The following is a 13,915-nucleotide window of genomic DNA, read 5'->3' on the forward strand; positions in this document are numbered from 1 at the left end:
TGTTTGGTATTTCACAGCAATGACTGGCGCGTTTTGTTCCTCGATGTTTGTGAGTTGTTCCCTCGGCAGTTCGCTGTCGTAGAGCTCTCCCGCTATTAATGTTGTTAGGGTGAAGTCTTATGTGAATATTGACTTCATCGCGAGACAAACGATAATACTTTATTATAATTGTACTTTACCACGACGAACAAGCACAGCCTTTTTTTGCTATTTCTATGGTAATTTTTTTGCTTTGATAAAAATATCATTATTCTTATCTTTACTCGTATGTGCTGCTGCAGTCGGATGGAGAAAGGTGTAAAGTTTTGGGTCGTGTCTTGCAATGATCAATACTCAACTCGGTTGATGAAACCAAATGACCCCAGTAGTGCACCCTCACCCTAATGTGCATAAAAATATTTTCCGCCGGTAGACAAAAGTTTGCTCCATTTAGTTCTCATTGAGGAATGTGCTGACGTCAAATGCTGACCGGCTTAATTGTCGTTTAAAGGTCAAGTATTGCATTTTTCACAATTAGAGGTTAAGAGTTAACAGCGGACGGAAAGACTAATTAAGATCCTGTGTATTGTTTATATGCAGGATACCTTAGGAGGCAAACCAACCGCTTCTAACACTTGCTGGTGGTCAAGATATTGCATATCGGCGTTTAAAATTTTTGCGATTTGACGGCTGACAGATACCTTAATGAGACCCTCAAATCAATTGGAACATTGGGCTTTCTTAAGCTTGAACGTATCCAGGTTGAAAAGGCTTTCTTTTGATTGCAAAGGAAGGCGCCGAACGTTAGCTAATGCATGTGACACGGTTTACGGATCTCCGTTGCCTCATTTTCTTGTTGACTACCGATCTAAGGAGTCTAAGACTCGCCTCTGCCGTGCTCTGCAAACTGGTTATGCTGTTCCTTATCTATCCTTGTCTTCGTGCTTTGGTACTCAAAATGAATCTGGTTATTGCGGAGTTAGTACCTTAGTAAACATCCTAAATGCCTTGCGAATAGATCCTCAGCGTAAGTGGAGTCCTCTGTCAGACTGGCGATGGTATACTGTGGAACTTCTAGATTGTTGTCGTTCGCTAAAAGACGTGAAAAAATCTGGAATAAATTTGGATAAATTTGTGTGTTTGGCAAACTGCAATGGAGCAGTAACGAGACTTGTTCGACCAAATTACTCGAAAGAACATTATGATAAGTTTATTCACACTTTAGAGCAAGTTTGCACTGGTGGTAAGGAGTCTAATGAAGAACTTTTCGACGAAGAACATCCAGAGGAGCTTATGGCAATTTCTTTTTCTAGAGAATCTCTTAGGCAAGTTGGAGAAGGCCACTTTAGTCCTATTGCCGCCATGGACAAAGAATCAAACTCTGTGTTGGTATTGGACACGGCAAGATACAAATACCCGCCATATTGGGCTCCTATTAAGATGCTTTTCCAATCCATGCTACCACTGGATAGTAATACTGGAAAAAGTCGAGGTTATGTGGTTTTGAAGGCAAAACAAGAATGGACATATGGAAGTGGTTGCCTAAATCATGGCAAAAAACCAATTCAATTTTCTTAAGTAAGAAACACAGTCTTAGTATGAGTGATAACAAAGTCTTAAGCTGATGCTAATTCGACTCTTAGTTAAATTTTAATTGCCCTTTCATGGTACCTGTTCAGTGAGCGAAAACGAAGTTTGTTTGTTGTAGAAATGTCCTAGTATTCATTCCCAATGTTACTTTACTTTAATCGGTATTTTCTCAATAAACTTAACACATATACAAAGCTGAGGGGAAGGCCAAGAAACAGGAACAGGTTCCCTTACAAAAGGCCACCCAAAAAAGAGAAACACTGCACATACCTATCTATATTTATAATAATATAATAATAATAATAATAATATTAATAATAATAAATTAGTTAATTCAATGTCTAGCTGGTATAAATACGCCTTACAAAGACTTTTAAAATCAGAAAGAGACTCAGACTTTCTGACATGCACAGGTAAACAATTCCAGGCATTAACTATTCTATGGAAATAGGAATATTTTAGCATGTTTGTTCTCGCATATTGAGTTTTAAATGACAAATCAGCATTTCTTAATTCATATGCTTCATTTTTTCTGGAAATAATAAAACTAGATACGTTAATATTTAAGTGTCCCCTGAAACATTTTTAAAAGAAGATCAAGTCAAGTATTGACTATGTAGTAGCTGCCGCCGCCGCCGCACCGTTTCCTGTCGCCCCCTCGTCGCGGCCCGTTTTACTGATTGAACGCCTGGAATCACGTTAAACTGGATTTCTTCTCACAAAGGGCTAAAGCGAAAAACGTCAGCTTTGGGATATGTACGGTGGCCAATTCATTTTAGTTTATATTATAAAACATAGCATCTAAGGTGCGCTCTGATTGGCTACTCAAAGTTTTTACCCCCGAGCAACTCGTGAAGGATTTGCTTCTGAAAATATTATAATCGTTAAAGAAATAGATAAGTTCAAATTATCTTTCGGTGCTACATCATCTCATTGGTTTAGTTTCTACCTAAACAACTATTCACCTCAGTGGAGGAGGCTAGCGGTGGATAGTTTACCGATCCCGCGTCGGAGCGGCTTGGCAAATATCTACTGCTAGTCTCCGCGGCTGAGCGGCTTGCCAAATATCTACAGTGCAAGCCTCCTCCACTGTGGTGAATAATTGTTGATCATTGTCTCCGGTAGGCAAAGTTCGTCATGGAGTTTCGCTTAATTTACTCCTTAATGGGGCGAGGACAGACTTCCAATACAGGCTGGCTTTATTGACGGTTGAAAGGTCAAGGTATCGCATATTTACACTTAGCGGAAGGAAAACCCTATTGAGATCGTCAAATCAGTTGAAACAGTGAGCTTAATTAAGTCTAAATGAAACGAGGTTGAAAGGCTTTCCCGTAATTGTCACAGAAAGTGCTTGATGTTGGACCTTCATCTGAAACAGTTTACGGATCTCCGTTGCCTCATTTCAACAAACCGCTACTTTAAATTATACTATTTGCATAATAATAGTAATAAAGTATTATCGTTTGTCTCGCGATGTACTCACTTGTGATGTGAATCGCGATCTTTCGACTGCATACGGCTAGTCTTCATCAGGTGATAAGGTTGACTGGTTTCGGGTCTTCCTACAAAGCAACATGCTTCGCTGTAATTGGTTGGTATTTCACAGCAATGACTGGCGCGTTTTGTTCCTCGATGTTTGTGAGTTGTTCCTTCGGCAGTCCGCTGTCGTAGAGCTCTCCCGCTGTTGATGTTGTTAGGGTGAAGTCTTATGTGAATAGTGACTACATCGTGAGACCAACCATAATACTTTATTATGATTGTACTTTACCGCAACGAACACGCACAGCCTTTTTTGCTATTTCTATGGTAATTTTTTGCTTTTGATAAAAAAACCATTATTCTTATCTTTACGCGTTTGTGCTGCTGCAGTCGGATGGAGAAAGGTGTAAAGTTTTGGGTCGTGTCTTGCAATAATCAATACTCAACTCGGTTGATGAAACCAAATGACCCCAGTAATGCACCCTCACCCTAATGTGCATAAAAATATTTTCCGCCGGTAGACAAAAGTTTGCTCCATTTAGTTCTTATTGAGGAGTGAGCTGACGTCAAATGCTGACCGGCTTAATTGTCGTTTAAAGGTCAAGTATTGCATTTTTCACAACTAGAGGTTAAGAGTTGACAGCAGACGGAAAGCCCAATTAAGATCCTCAAATCAGTTAAAACATCGGGCTCAATTGAAACAGAAAGAATCCGCCTGAGCAGAGTTAATAACTCTACTAACTCTGGCCTGAGGGTTTGAAATACTTTCCTGGGATTGTCACAGAAACCTCCGCACGATGACTTCTTTATCTGGAACAGTTTATGGATCTCCCTTGCCTCATTTCCTCGTTGACTACCGATCTACGGAGTCCAAAACTCGCCTCTGCCGTGCTCTGCAAACTGGTTATGCTGTTCCTTACCTATCTTTGTCGTCATGCTATAATAGTCAAACCGTACCATCTCATTGCGGAGTTAGTACTTTAGCAATCATCCTTAATGCCTTGCGAATAGATCCTCAGCGTAAATGGAATGCTTTGTCAACATGGCGATGGTATACTGCAGAACTTTTAAACTGCTGCGGGGCATTGGAGGTCGTGAGAGAAGATGGACGAACAACTTTGGATGAATTTGCATATTTGGCCAACTGCAATGGAGCAGAAACGAGACTTGTTCGGCCAAATTACTCGAAAGAACATCAAGAAGAGTTTCTTCACGCTTTAGAGCGAGTTTGCACTGGTGATAAAAAGTCAAAGAAGGAACTCGTCGATGAAGAACATCCAGAAGAGCTTATGGCAGTTTCGTTTTCGAGGAAAGCTCTTGGTCAAGTTGGGGAAGGCCACTTTAGCCCTATTGCCGCAATGGACAACGAATCAAACTCCGTGTTGATATTTGACACGGCAAGATACAAATACCCGCCATACTGGGCTCCTATTGAAAGCCTTTTCCAATCTATGCTACCACTGGATAGTGATACTGGAAAAAGTCGTGGTTATGTAGTATTAAAGGCAAAACAAGAATGGAAATTTACAGCTCCTGCGTCAATTATGGAGAAAAACGGATGTGATTCTTAGAAATGTAAAAAAAAGGTTCCCTCATAGGTAATTACAAAACCGCCAAGCGATGAAGTTCGACTCTTTTAATTCCCTTTTTCATAGCACCTGTTAAGCGATTAAGACTATTCTCACACAAAGCTGTAGTCACAGTGACAATCTGTTGTTTTTGCCATTGTTTTCAGTCTTTTCTATACAACGGAATCCCGATTTCTCGAACCCTCGGTTTCTCGAACCTCCCGAACCAAACCTTGTTTCTCTTGGATTTGCTTCACTTGTAATTCCACCCCCGATTTCTCGAACTCGCGATTTCTCGAACCAATTTGCGTTTCCCATGGAGGTTCGAGAAATCGGGATTCCACTGTATGAAGTGTGGGCCGAGGTTAAACGGGTATCTCGCTAAATGTTTCTGTATTTGTAATAAAATGTCTGCCTGTTGTAATTGCTACAAAGGCAGGAAGATACGTACCACAGAGACACCAGTTTTAATCACACTAGAGAGAGAAGCAATCGACATCGATCCACTGTTAGGTAAAATTTAAATAAATTCTGAAAACGTTTCCGGAGAAATTAATAAAGTTTGTATTCAATGGCGCTGAGCGGACGTGACGTCACGATTTTTCATTCCCTGCAGTGATTAGGACAAAACAGCTTCTCGATTGAATGAATATGGACGACGATTCGCTTATATCTAGTTCAAACACATCAAAAGCTAGAATTTTAACTGAAAATTACGGTGTTCCTGGCTCGCAGTTCGAGCAAGACCCAGAGAACTATACGGTATCACAACTGAAGCGTTGGCAGTGTAGGTAAAAGAAAAGAGCTTATCGCACGTGCTCGCGATTGCCTCAAATTGGGCACTTTGTCCTTGATTCAAGCATAGACGATGGGCAATGGCTGGAAGCAAAGATTTTGAAAGAGATAAAGTCGATCAAAGGCATTATAATGATCTGTTTCTCCTACAAAGTCGATTTGGAGTTGTTTTCTTGTCTTCTTCACCTCTGTTTCGTATGGTCGCTGTTTTGGCGCCTTTCGCTTAACTCGCGACATACGGTTCATTTCTTTCTTGGACAAATTCGCCTTTAACCCTTTCGCTGGCAGGTTCCTGGGGACTCAATATTTTTCTTTGATGTAAGCCGATAAATCAGGCCACAGCTCATCACATTTTAAGTTCAACCCCAACAAACTATATATCATTTTAATCAGCAGAAAATTTACCATCATTTTGAAAATATTTTGTTACATATGGGTCCTTGTGCACATAATTTTGGGCCAGAAAAGCCACGCATAACAAAATGTTTGAAGAGTATGTTGTTTTTCCTGCTCTACTAAGACAAGGCATCAACGTACTTGTGCGCATAACTTTTGCATTATGCAAAAGTGTTTTATTTCAGGAACCAAACACTTGTTATTCCAACCAATTATCTTGATTCCAACCAAAGTTATGCCTTTTACTGTTCATCAAGGTGCGGCTTAGCAATTTTCAAAAATTAGAGGATATGTGATATTGCAGAACTATACTTGAGTAACACCTTGCTAGCTTGACTTGAAATCACCAAAATAGTAACCAGGAAGGACACAAAGAACCATAAATGGACAATAAGGTAAAAATGGTTCTGTTCTTATAAAAAAATGACAATCCATAGCAACCTTCAAGAGTGTAGGCACAAGAAAAAATGCAGTATGAAATACTTGACATACATTCAAAGAAAATCATACAGTTCATAAGTCTAAATAGTAACGGTCCTTTTCCCTCAAAAGAAAACTTCGTTAGGATCATCCTCTAACACAATTCGCCGTGCTTCCTCGTCTGGAATCCATGCAGACGCCATTCTTAAAAGGATAGTATTGCGTGAGCAAATTTTCTTCGCGAAAAACCGGTCAAATTTAGCTATAAACAGCGAGGAAAAACGGCTACGAATGAAGGAACGTGACTTGACAAACCATAATAATCTTTAAGAACTCAAACAATACTATCTGGGGGTCCCCTGGGGTTTTTAGTATGGATAGGGTCAGAGCGTACGAATTCCTACGTTTGCCAGCGGAAGGGTTAATAAAAGGTCAGGAAACTTATCGGTCGGTCCTTTCCCACCTGGCCAGTGTACTGCACAAATGTATGTATTTTCGCTATTGCTTAAATAGCGCTATCTACTGCGAGGATCGTGCATCATATGTATCTAATACCGCAGTACAAAATATATGAACTTCATATATTTCATTGTATCTCAAATGTATGTATTATAATCAACATTTTCCACAGTGAAATTCTCTCTAGAGCACGCATTGACCCATCGTTGACAGGGCAGAAACTACAGAGGTCCATTAGTATGGGAACTAACTCCATCCGCTCTCAAACAGTCCCCCTCTTTAAAGAACTTTAAAAACCTCTTTAAAAAAACTCGCCATAGGAATTTTATCACAAACATCAGCTTTCTGAAAGAAGCCTGCATGGTGTCTTAAGAATCAAGACTATACATATTTTTACTATCGCTGTTTTAAGTTAATCTGATAATTGTCTATCTAGCTAACTTTTGCTAAATTTTTACAGAATTTGTAATTTGTAATGAAGTTTGACAGTAGGTCCACATCAGCCTCTGGCTGCCCCTAATCTAACCATGCATGCATGCATGCATGCATGCATGTATGTATGCTCTAATCCATGCTTCGCCGGGCTTTGGGAAAGGCGTCGTATGAGTGCTCTCTGCTCGTTTTTATAATTTCTTTCAGAGAATCTGGTAATCTTTCAGGATACCTTGAGGTGTTGTTACATTTTCCCCAACAACAATGCCTAGTTGCGACCATTTCTTCTTTAAAAGCAAATATTAGAGCAAAATCAGGTTCTCGATATTCGTCACGTTCCACAAACTTTCTCCTAGTGTTTGTCATAAATTGGCGGGGGGGTCCAAACGTCACAAATCAATTTTTAGACTGTCCGCGCAGCGCTATTAAACTACCCGCTTTTATTCAAGAATTTCCAAGCTTCAATGATTTGCATGACATAAGAAGACCTACCATTCATGGTTATTAAACACAGCAATTTTCCCCATTTGACTCATGTCGTGGTATCTTCCTTCAACTCGACATTTTTGGAGCCATCATGAACTGACTAAGTTAGTCCACGAGTAAGTCCTCGATAGTTCTCCATTTTACAGTTTAGGTCCATTGAGGCTAAATTATGGCCAGACTCTAAGTAGTAAAAAAAACCTTAAAATTTCCCAAGAATGTTGTCATCCTAACAAAAAAATTCGGGAAAAAGGTTTTGATTAGATGCAATTATCGATGGCGCTGATCAGTTTTAAAATAAAGGTGGTGATTGCAAAGTCTGTGGTTGTTCTGGTAGATGCTGGACGGTATTTATGCATCAAAAGCTTTACAAACTCAATCAGGAAACAGGGGTAAACTTATTCTGTTTCTTCTCTAAGGGAATCAGTGACAATTATTGATATCTCCTGCCTCTCTTTATTTAAAAGTACTCGTTTGGAAGGATTAGCTCGCGCAATTCGAACTGGTGCGCGAATGGAGAGTTCACACATACTCTGCTTAACCCTCACGTGCTCGCTTTGACTCGGGGGCTTCACCGCACGTGACGCGCAGCGCCAATGAGAACCTGCTAGCAGGTCATCAAGGGACGCTCAACAGTTAAAAGCTAAAACTGAGTTTCCTATGGACGTCAAACTTCTCAATCGGTAAAAACGAAGTAATATGAACCAATCACAAATTTTCTGTAAAAGAAACATTCAACCACTTAAATTTCATGGGATAAAGTTTTAATGTTCAACTCTAAACGCAAGATACATATGACACATATGACATTCCTTTTCAGTATTCTTCAGAATTCTTCTCCATCATCTTCCCCTTCTTCATCAAGCGAATCTACTCCAACCTCTTCATAATCCTTCTCCAATGCAGCCAAATCCTCACGAGCCTCAGAGAACTCTCCTTCCTCCATACCCTCACCCACATACCAGTGGACAAACGCACGCTTGGCGTACATCAGATCAAACTTGTGATCTAGACGGGCCCAGGCCTCGGCAATAGCTGTGGTGTTACTCAACATGCACACGGCACGTTGAAATTTGGCCAGGTCACCGCCAGGAACAACTGTGGGAGGCTGGTAATTAATTCCAACCTATGAGAGAAAAAGATAAATCTAACAATCAAACAGATACAGCGCAGAAGTTTTTGATGACTTCTACACGCATCATATATAATAATAAGTCTGTTGACGGGCCCATTGGCAAGCACCTTGGTAGCTTATCCTGATTTCTGCTGCATGGAACGACTAAGACTGTAGTTACTCTTCCTTGGATTGTATTTTTCTAATGGCAAGTTACCTTAGCACTCTATAATGTTTCTAAGAAAGATCACCTGTACTAAAATACCCCAGGGGTCCCCCAGAGTACCCCTGTGGAGAGAGGTACTAGGAGAAAAGATATCTTGCGCAATGCCCTTCACTTTTAATCTGTAGTCTAGCAACGTAGTCTAGTTTTGCTGTCAAAACATATGTAATTCTCTGACGTTTGAGTTGCATGGAAACGAATTAGTCAGAAATTTATATTTTAATGGCACGTCGAAGAGGTTCGCGTGACATCGAAGAAAGTTAGGATTGTTTGAGCGTTTTGCGGCTAAATTAGGTCATTCTAGGTCGGTCAGTCATATGTTTGACCCCTTTTTTGCATTTGTTGTAATTTTCGTTTGCCAACTCCTTTTTTTCTTAGTGATTAGTGGTATAACCAGTTTACTACCTTTCCTCGAAGTATTGTGCTGCTGCATTAGATGAGGAATACCTTTCCCCTAATATCTTGGCCAAATGTAAAGAGTGATGTTTTTAGTGGTTTTTCGCATCTGGCTTTGCATAGGTTCCTTTTTGTTGATCCCTTAGTTTGATTGTACACATATTAAGATTGTATTTTCACATTGAATTTCTCGTATGGGTGTAGTTAGAATACCTTGAATCCAGTGGGACACCAGTCTACAAACTGAATGGTTCTCTTCGTCTTGATTGTTGCAATGGCTGCATTCACATCCTTGGGCACCACATCACCACGAAATAAAAGACAGCAGGCCATGTATTTACCGTGACGTGGGTCACATTTTACCATCTGACTAGCTGGCTCAAAGCACATGTTTGTAATCTCAGCAACTGTCAGCTGCTCGTGATAGGCTTTCTCTGCAGAGATCACTGGGGCATAGGTGGCTAGAGGGAAGTGAATACGGGGGTATGGTACCAAGTTGGTCTAAATTGGACAAAAACGAAGATATCAAACATATAACAAGCTAATGCAACAGATACCAATACTCTCGTCAGTTATGAAAAACACGAGAAACGTTCAGTTTCAGTTATAACTTACCTGAAACTCTGTCAAGTCAACATTCAAGGCACCATCAAATCGGAGCGATGCAGTGATGGACGACACAATCTGAGCAATCAGTCTGTTCAGGTTGGTGTAAGTGGGTCTCTCAATGTCCAAGTTACGTCGGCAGATGTCATAGATGGCCTCATTATCCACCATGAAGGCACAGTCAGAGTGCTCCAAGGTTGTGTGAGTTGTTAAAACGGAGTTGTAAGGCTCCACAACAGCTGTGGCAATCTGTGGTGCTGGGTAAATAGAGAATTCCAGCTTGGATTTCTTGCCATAGTCCACTGACAGCCGCTCTAGGAGCAGTGAGGTGAACCCAGAGCCAGTGCCACCACCAAAGGAATGGAAGATAAGGAAACCTTGCAAGCCTGTGCACTGATCAGCCTAAGAAGAATAATTAATGAAAAGTCTGTTATATGACTATCAAAAATGATTTCAATGAATTTAAATGTAATTGAATTTTCCGTGTACAGCTCACCAGTTTTCTAATTCTGTCCAGAACAGAATCAATCATCTCCTTTCCGACGGTGTAGTGCCCGCGAGCATAGTTATTAGCGGCATCCTCTTTTCCTGTAATCAACTGTTCTGGGTGAAACAACTGTCTGTAGGTACCAGTGCGTACTTCATCTGAAACAGCCAATGCCGGAACTGGTCAAGTTAAATTCAAAGAAGGTGCTTGCAGCCACGGGCTATAATTTCGCTTATTTTTTTCTCGTCATTTTCGAGGATTTCAATCATGAAAAATCTGCTGAGCATGGCGTGAGTCAAGGTTTCAACTGAGCTTTACTATTACTTAGTAGTTCGTTATAAAGCGGGAGGTTTGGGATAGGGTCGCAGGTCCTCTTAGAGCTTGCTCTCTCAATCATACCCTTTTCCCTTGCTTTGTAATCATAAAGAGAGCGTCTTAAGCGCACAATTTTTAATCTTTTTAAAAAGTTTGTAAATTGTTCTTGTCCATTAAAAGTATATCCAGAAATGACTTGAACAATTTCGAACATTTCGTTTGTTACCCTTCAGGAGCAAATTTCAGATACAATGAATATATGAAGTTCATATATTTTGAACTGCGGTATTAGATACTTATGATGCACGGTCCTCGCAGTAGAGAGCGCTATTACGCAATACCAAAAATCAGACCTGAAAAAAGTCAGGCCTGTACGGGATTCGAACCACTGACCTGTGGTTCGAGTCCCGTACAGTGGTTCGAATCCCGTACAGCCCTGATTTTTTTCAGGTCTGATTTTCGCTATTGCATAAATAGCGCTCTCTACTGCGAGGATCGTGCATCATACGTAAAAAACGTTCCGTTTCTCATTTAGAGGCACCAAAAATGTAATAGATAGATACAAGGTTCACTGAGACACTTCATCTTCCTATCATTTTTGTAATCTTTTGTTGGGAACTGATTTCGGCAAAAGAGGTTCGCCTTGGATAACGATTCATGGAATACTTATGCACGGTATTCGAGAATGGAAGTATATATCCCTTTTAGCGAAAATAAAGATGGGAAATTGGCACTATCATTTTCGTGAGAAAGTCCTGGCGGCCATAAAATTATCACTAGGGTCCAATACACGAAAAGTCAAACAATGATTGAAACTTATTTTAAGTATTCAATGAAGTGAAAAAGTTCAAGCGGGAATAACTTTTGAACCCTTTAATCAATTTCCAATAGAGGTGTACCAAGTGTCTCCCAAGCAAAAAGGGTTTCGTATACGTAAAGATACATTCTCTTTATCTTTAAAACAAAACACTGCTAGAGCATTTCCGGCTCAAATCATCACGATAAAAAAAAAAAAATAGGAATATAGAAAGTCAACTACGTTCGTTTCTGCCTTAACTGAAAAAATTAGACCCTACTCATAGAGTGTACTCCGACTCTGTTTGCCGAGAACTGCTGTATGGTATCTTATTTCTAGCTATTGTAGTACCCATTACCCACAGCCAACCCCCTACCCTTAAATTCTTCTTTTCTGTACCGACACGAAACTAAACCGCATTGCCAACCCAAGGAAACCAATCAAACCTTCGACACCCTCTTCTTACTGAAGATACACGATTAAAGATGCACCATCTTCTATTTGGGCGAGTTTTTCTTAACCGGAAGCTGGCAGTGAAAAAGGTTGTATTCGCTGGCAAAGCAATAATTTCTTCCGCACCTCAATATTGCCATCGTGGCTGGAATTAAATATAATAAACGCGCTATTTCCCACACGATTTATCTGATTTGGTATCTGATATTAGTATATACTTCAGACAGTAATTAGTTCAAGTAAAAAACAATTTAACACAAAAAACTTGTCACCTGTTTATCGAATTTTGATTGAATTAATTTCTCTATTGGTTTTTTTTCTAGCAATTAAAACATGGACTCGTGTTGGAGTTTCGAAATTAGCATGCAATCACAATATCGTGTGTTGCTAATATTAGTGCCACGTTAACAAAGATGAATATGAAAATGATCGATCCAAGCATATTTTCGAGTATATTCAACATTCACATCGCCAGAGCAAATATATTCTACCTGAAACGAGCATACATTTGATGAATTTTAGCAATTTACTCTAGAATTTATTTAACAAGCAGAATTTGTTAAAAATAAAACATAGGACTGTTCTACATTAACTTACCTACAACAGTTGGTTCCAAATCAACAAAGACGGCGCGAGGAACATGTTTTCCTGCTCCAGTCTCGCTAAAGAATGTGTTGAAGGAGTCATCCCCTCCACCGATTGTCTTATCGCTGGGCATTTGACCATCAGGCTGAATTCCATGCTCCAAGCAGTATAGCTCCCAACAAGCGTTACCAATCTGGCAGCCAGCTTGACCAACATGGACGGAAATACATTCTCGCTAGCGGAGGACGTAACGAAAACTATATCAGCATTCTGTAAGAACTATAGACGTACTTCCACTTTCAACAGCTCTGTGTCCTTGGAATCCTAAGGATGAACTTTTGAACTTACCATTTTCAGACGGGTATGGAATATAACGGGAAAGAAAAAAGAAAAACAGAAGATGAAAATAAATGATCCCTCCTTCGACAAGTAACCGACGAACAGAGTTAACTCCAAATAAAAAACTGAACTGATCATGCACCGGCACACTATTATCTATGCCAATAGTGACGTCAAGGTCACCTGGCGTAAGAATACAATCACAGGTGACTGGAAACCTGCCTGAAGGGGTGTCCCCTGGGGAGTTTTCTGCAGACCAGAACCTGGAAGTGGCTGACTTCTAATTCCTCTTCACAGCATCACCCTCAAAACGAATGAAAAGGTAATGAGAATAAAGGAAATGAGAATAAAGGAAATGAGAATAAAGGAAATGAGAATAAAGGAAATGAGAATAAAGGAAATGAGAATAAAGGAAATGAGAATAAAGGAAATGATCGCCAATTTTAAAAGAAGTTCTGATTTTCAAACAAATTCTCCTTGTACAGGTCCCACAGGAAATGTAAAGAGGACAGTGTAAAGAACATGAATATTTATGTTAGGGTAAAATGATTCAAACGATCTCTTCATATTGGTAAAACTGAACAACCAAGATGACAGTCTATTTACTCGTTTCTGAATTTGTTTTCATTATGTCGGCCAACTTGTCGGTGAATAGTCGGCCGACCGATACTTTGGGGAGCTGTTCTTCAATTTTATCCGCCATTTAATCGTGGTTCCAGTTGAGGAGGGGGAGAAAGTTTTCATAATTTTTTTTCTTATCTAAGAGCCACAGATCGATTGGTGTTATGCGTTAACTTAATTTTTTTTCGTTTAATTTCTAAAAACGACTTAAGTTTTCTCCTGAGCTGTCCAAGCGCATTTCTTCGGTTAAAAATCGTGCAATGTATTAATTGGAAATTATTGTAGACTTTCAAAAGTGCTTTTTTCATTGTTAGTTTTTAAGGGTAGCCTCATCTTCAAATCGGATTGCTCTCTAGGGTCTCAGTAAAGTCTGCTCAGT

The 13,915-nt window shown here is 39.9% G+C and overlaps 3 protein-coding genes across 3 annotated transcripts; 2 read left to right on the forward strand and 1 right to left on the reverse strand.

Annotated features, from left to right (window-relative positions):
* The first annotated feature begins 586 nt into the window (after window positions 1-586).
* On the forward strand, window positions 587-2,059 carry LOC111336957 (uncharacterized). Its single transcript, XM_022943146.2, has one exon. It carries the CDS (start codon window positions 685-687, stop codon window positions 1,555-1,557), a length of 873 nt encoding a protein of 290 aa, XP_022798881.2. The 5' UTR covers window positions 587-684; the 3' UTR covers window positions 1,558-2,059.
* A 1,638-nt stretch (window positions 2,060-3,697) lies between these two features.
* On the forward strand, window positions 3,698-5,158 carry LOC111336959 (uncharacterized). The gene has a single exon (XM_022943147.2). It carries the CDS (start codon window positions 3,846-3,848, stop codon window positions 4,617-4,619), a length of 774 nt encoding a protein of 257 aa, XP_022798882.2. The 5' UTR covers window positions 3,698-3,845; the 3' UTR covers window positions 4,620-5,158.
* Window positions 5,159-8,348: 3,190 nt separating this feature from the next.
* LOC111336961 (tubulin alpha-1 chain-like) lies at window positions 8,349-13,084 on the reverse strand. Its single transcript, XM_088742213.1, has 6 exons — window positions 12,925-13,084; window positions 12,589-12,811; window positions 10,437-10,585; window positions 9,950-10,342; window positions 9,548-9,835; window positions 8,349-8,727 (listed from the first exon to the last, which is right to left on the reverse strand). Exons 1-6 carry the CDS (start codon window positions 13,051-13,053, stop codon window positions 8,428-8,430), a joined length of 1,482 nt encoding a protein of 493 aa, XP_088598339.1. The 5' UTR covers window positions 13,054-13,084; the 3' UTR covers window positions 8,349-8,427.
* Between the last annotated feature and the right edge of the window lie 831 nt (window positions 13,085-13,915).

Source organism: Stylophora pistillata, chromosome 13 (assembly GCF_964205215.1).
Source record: "Stylophora pistillata chromosome 13, jaStyPist1.2, whole genome shotgun sequence".
Lineage (NCBI taxonomy): Eukaryota > Metazoa > Cnidaria > Anthozoa > Scleractinia > Pocilloporidae > Stylophora > Stylophora pistillata.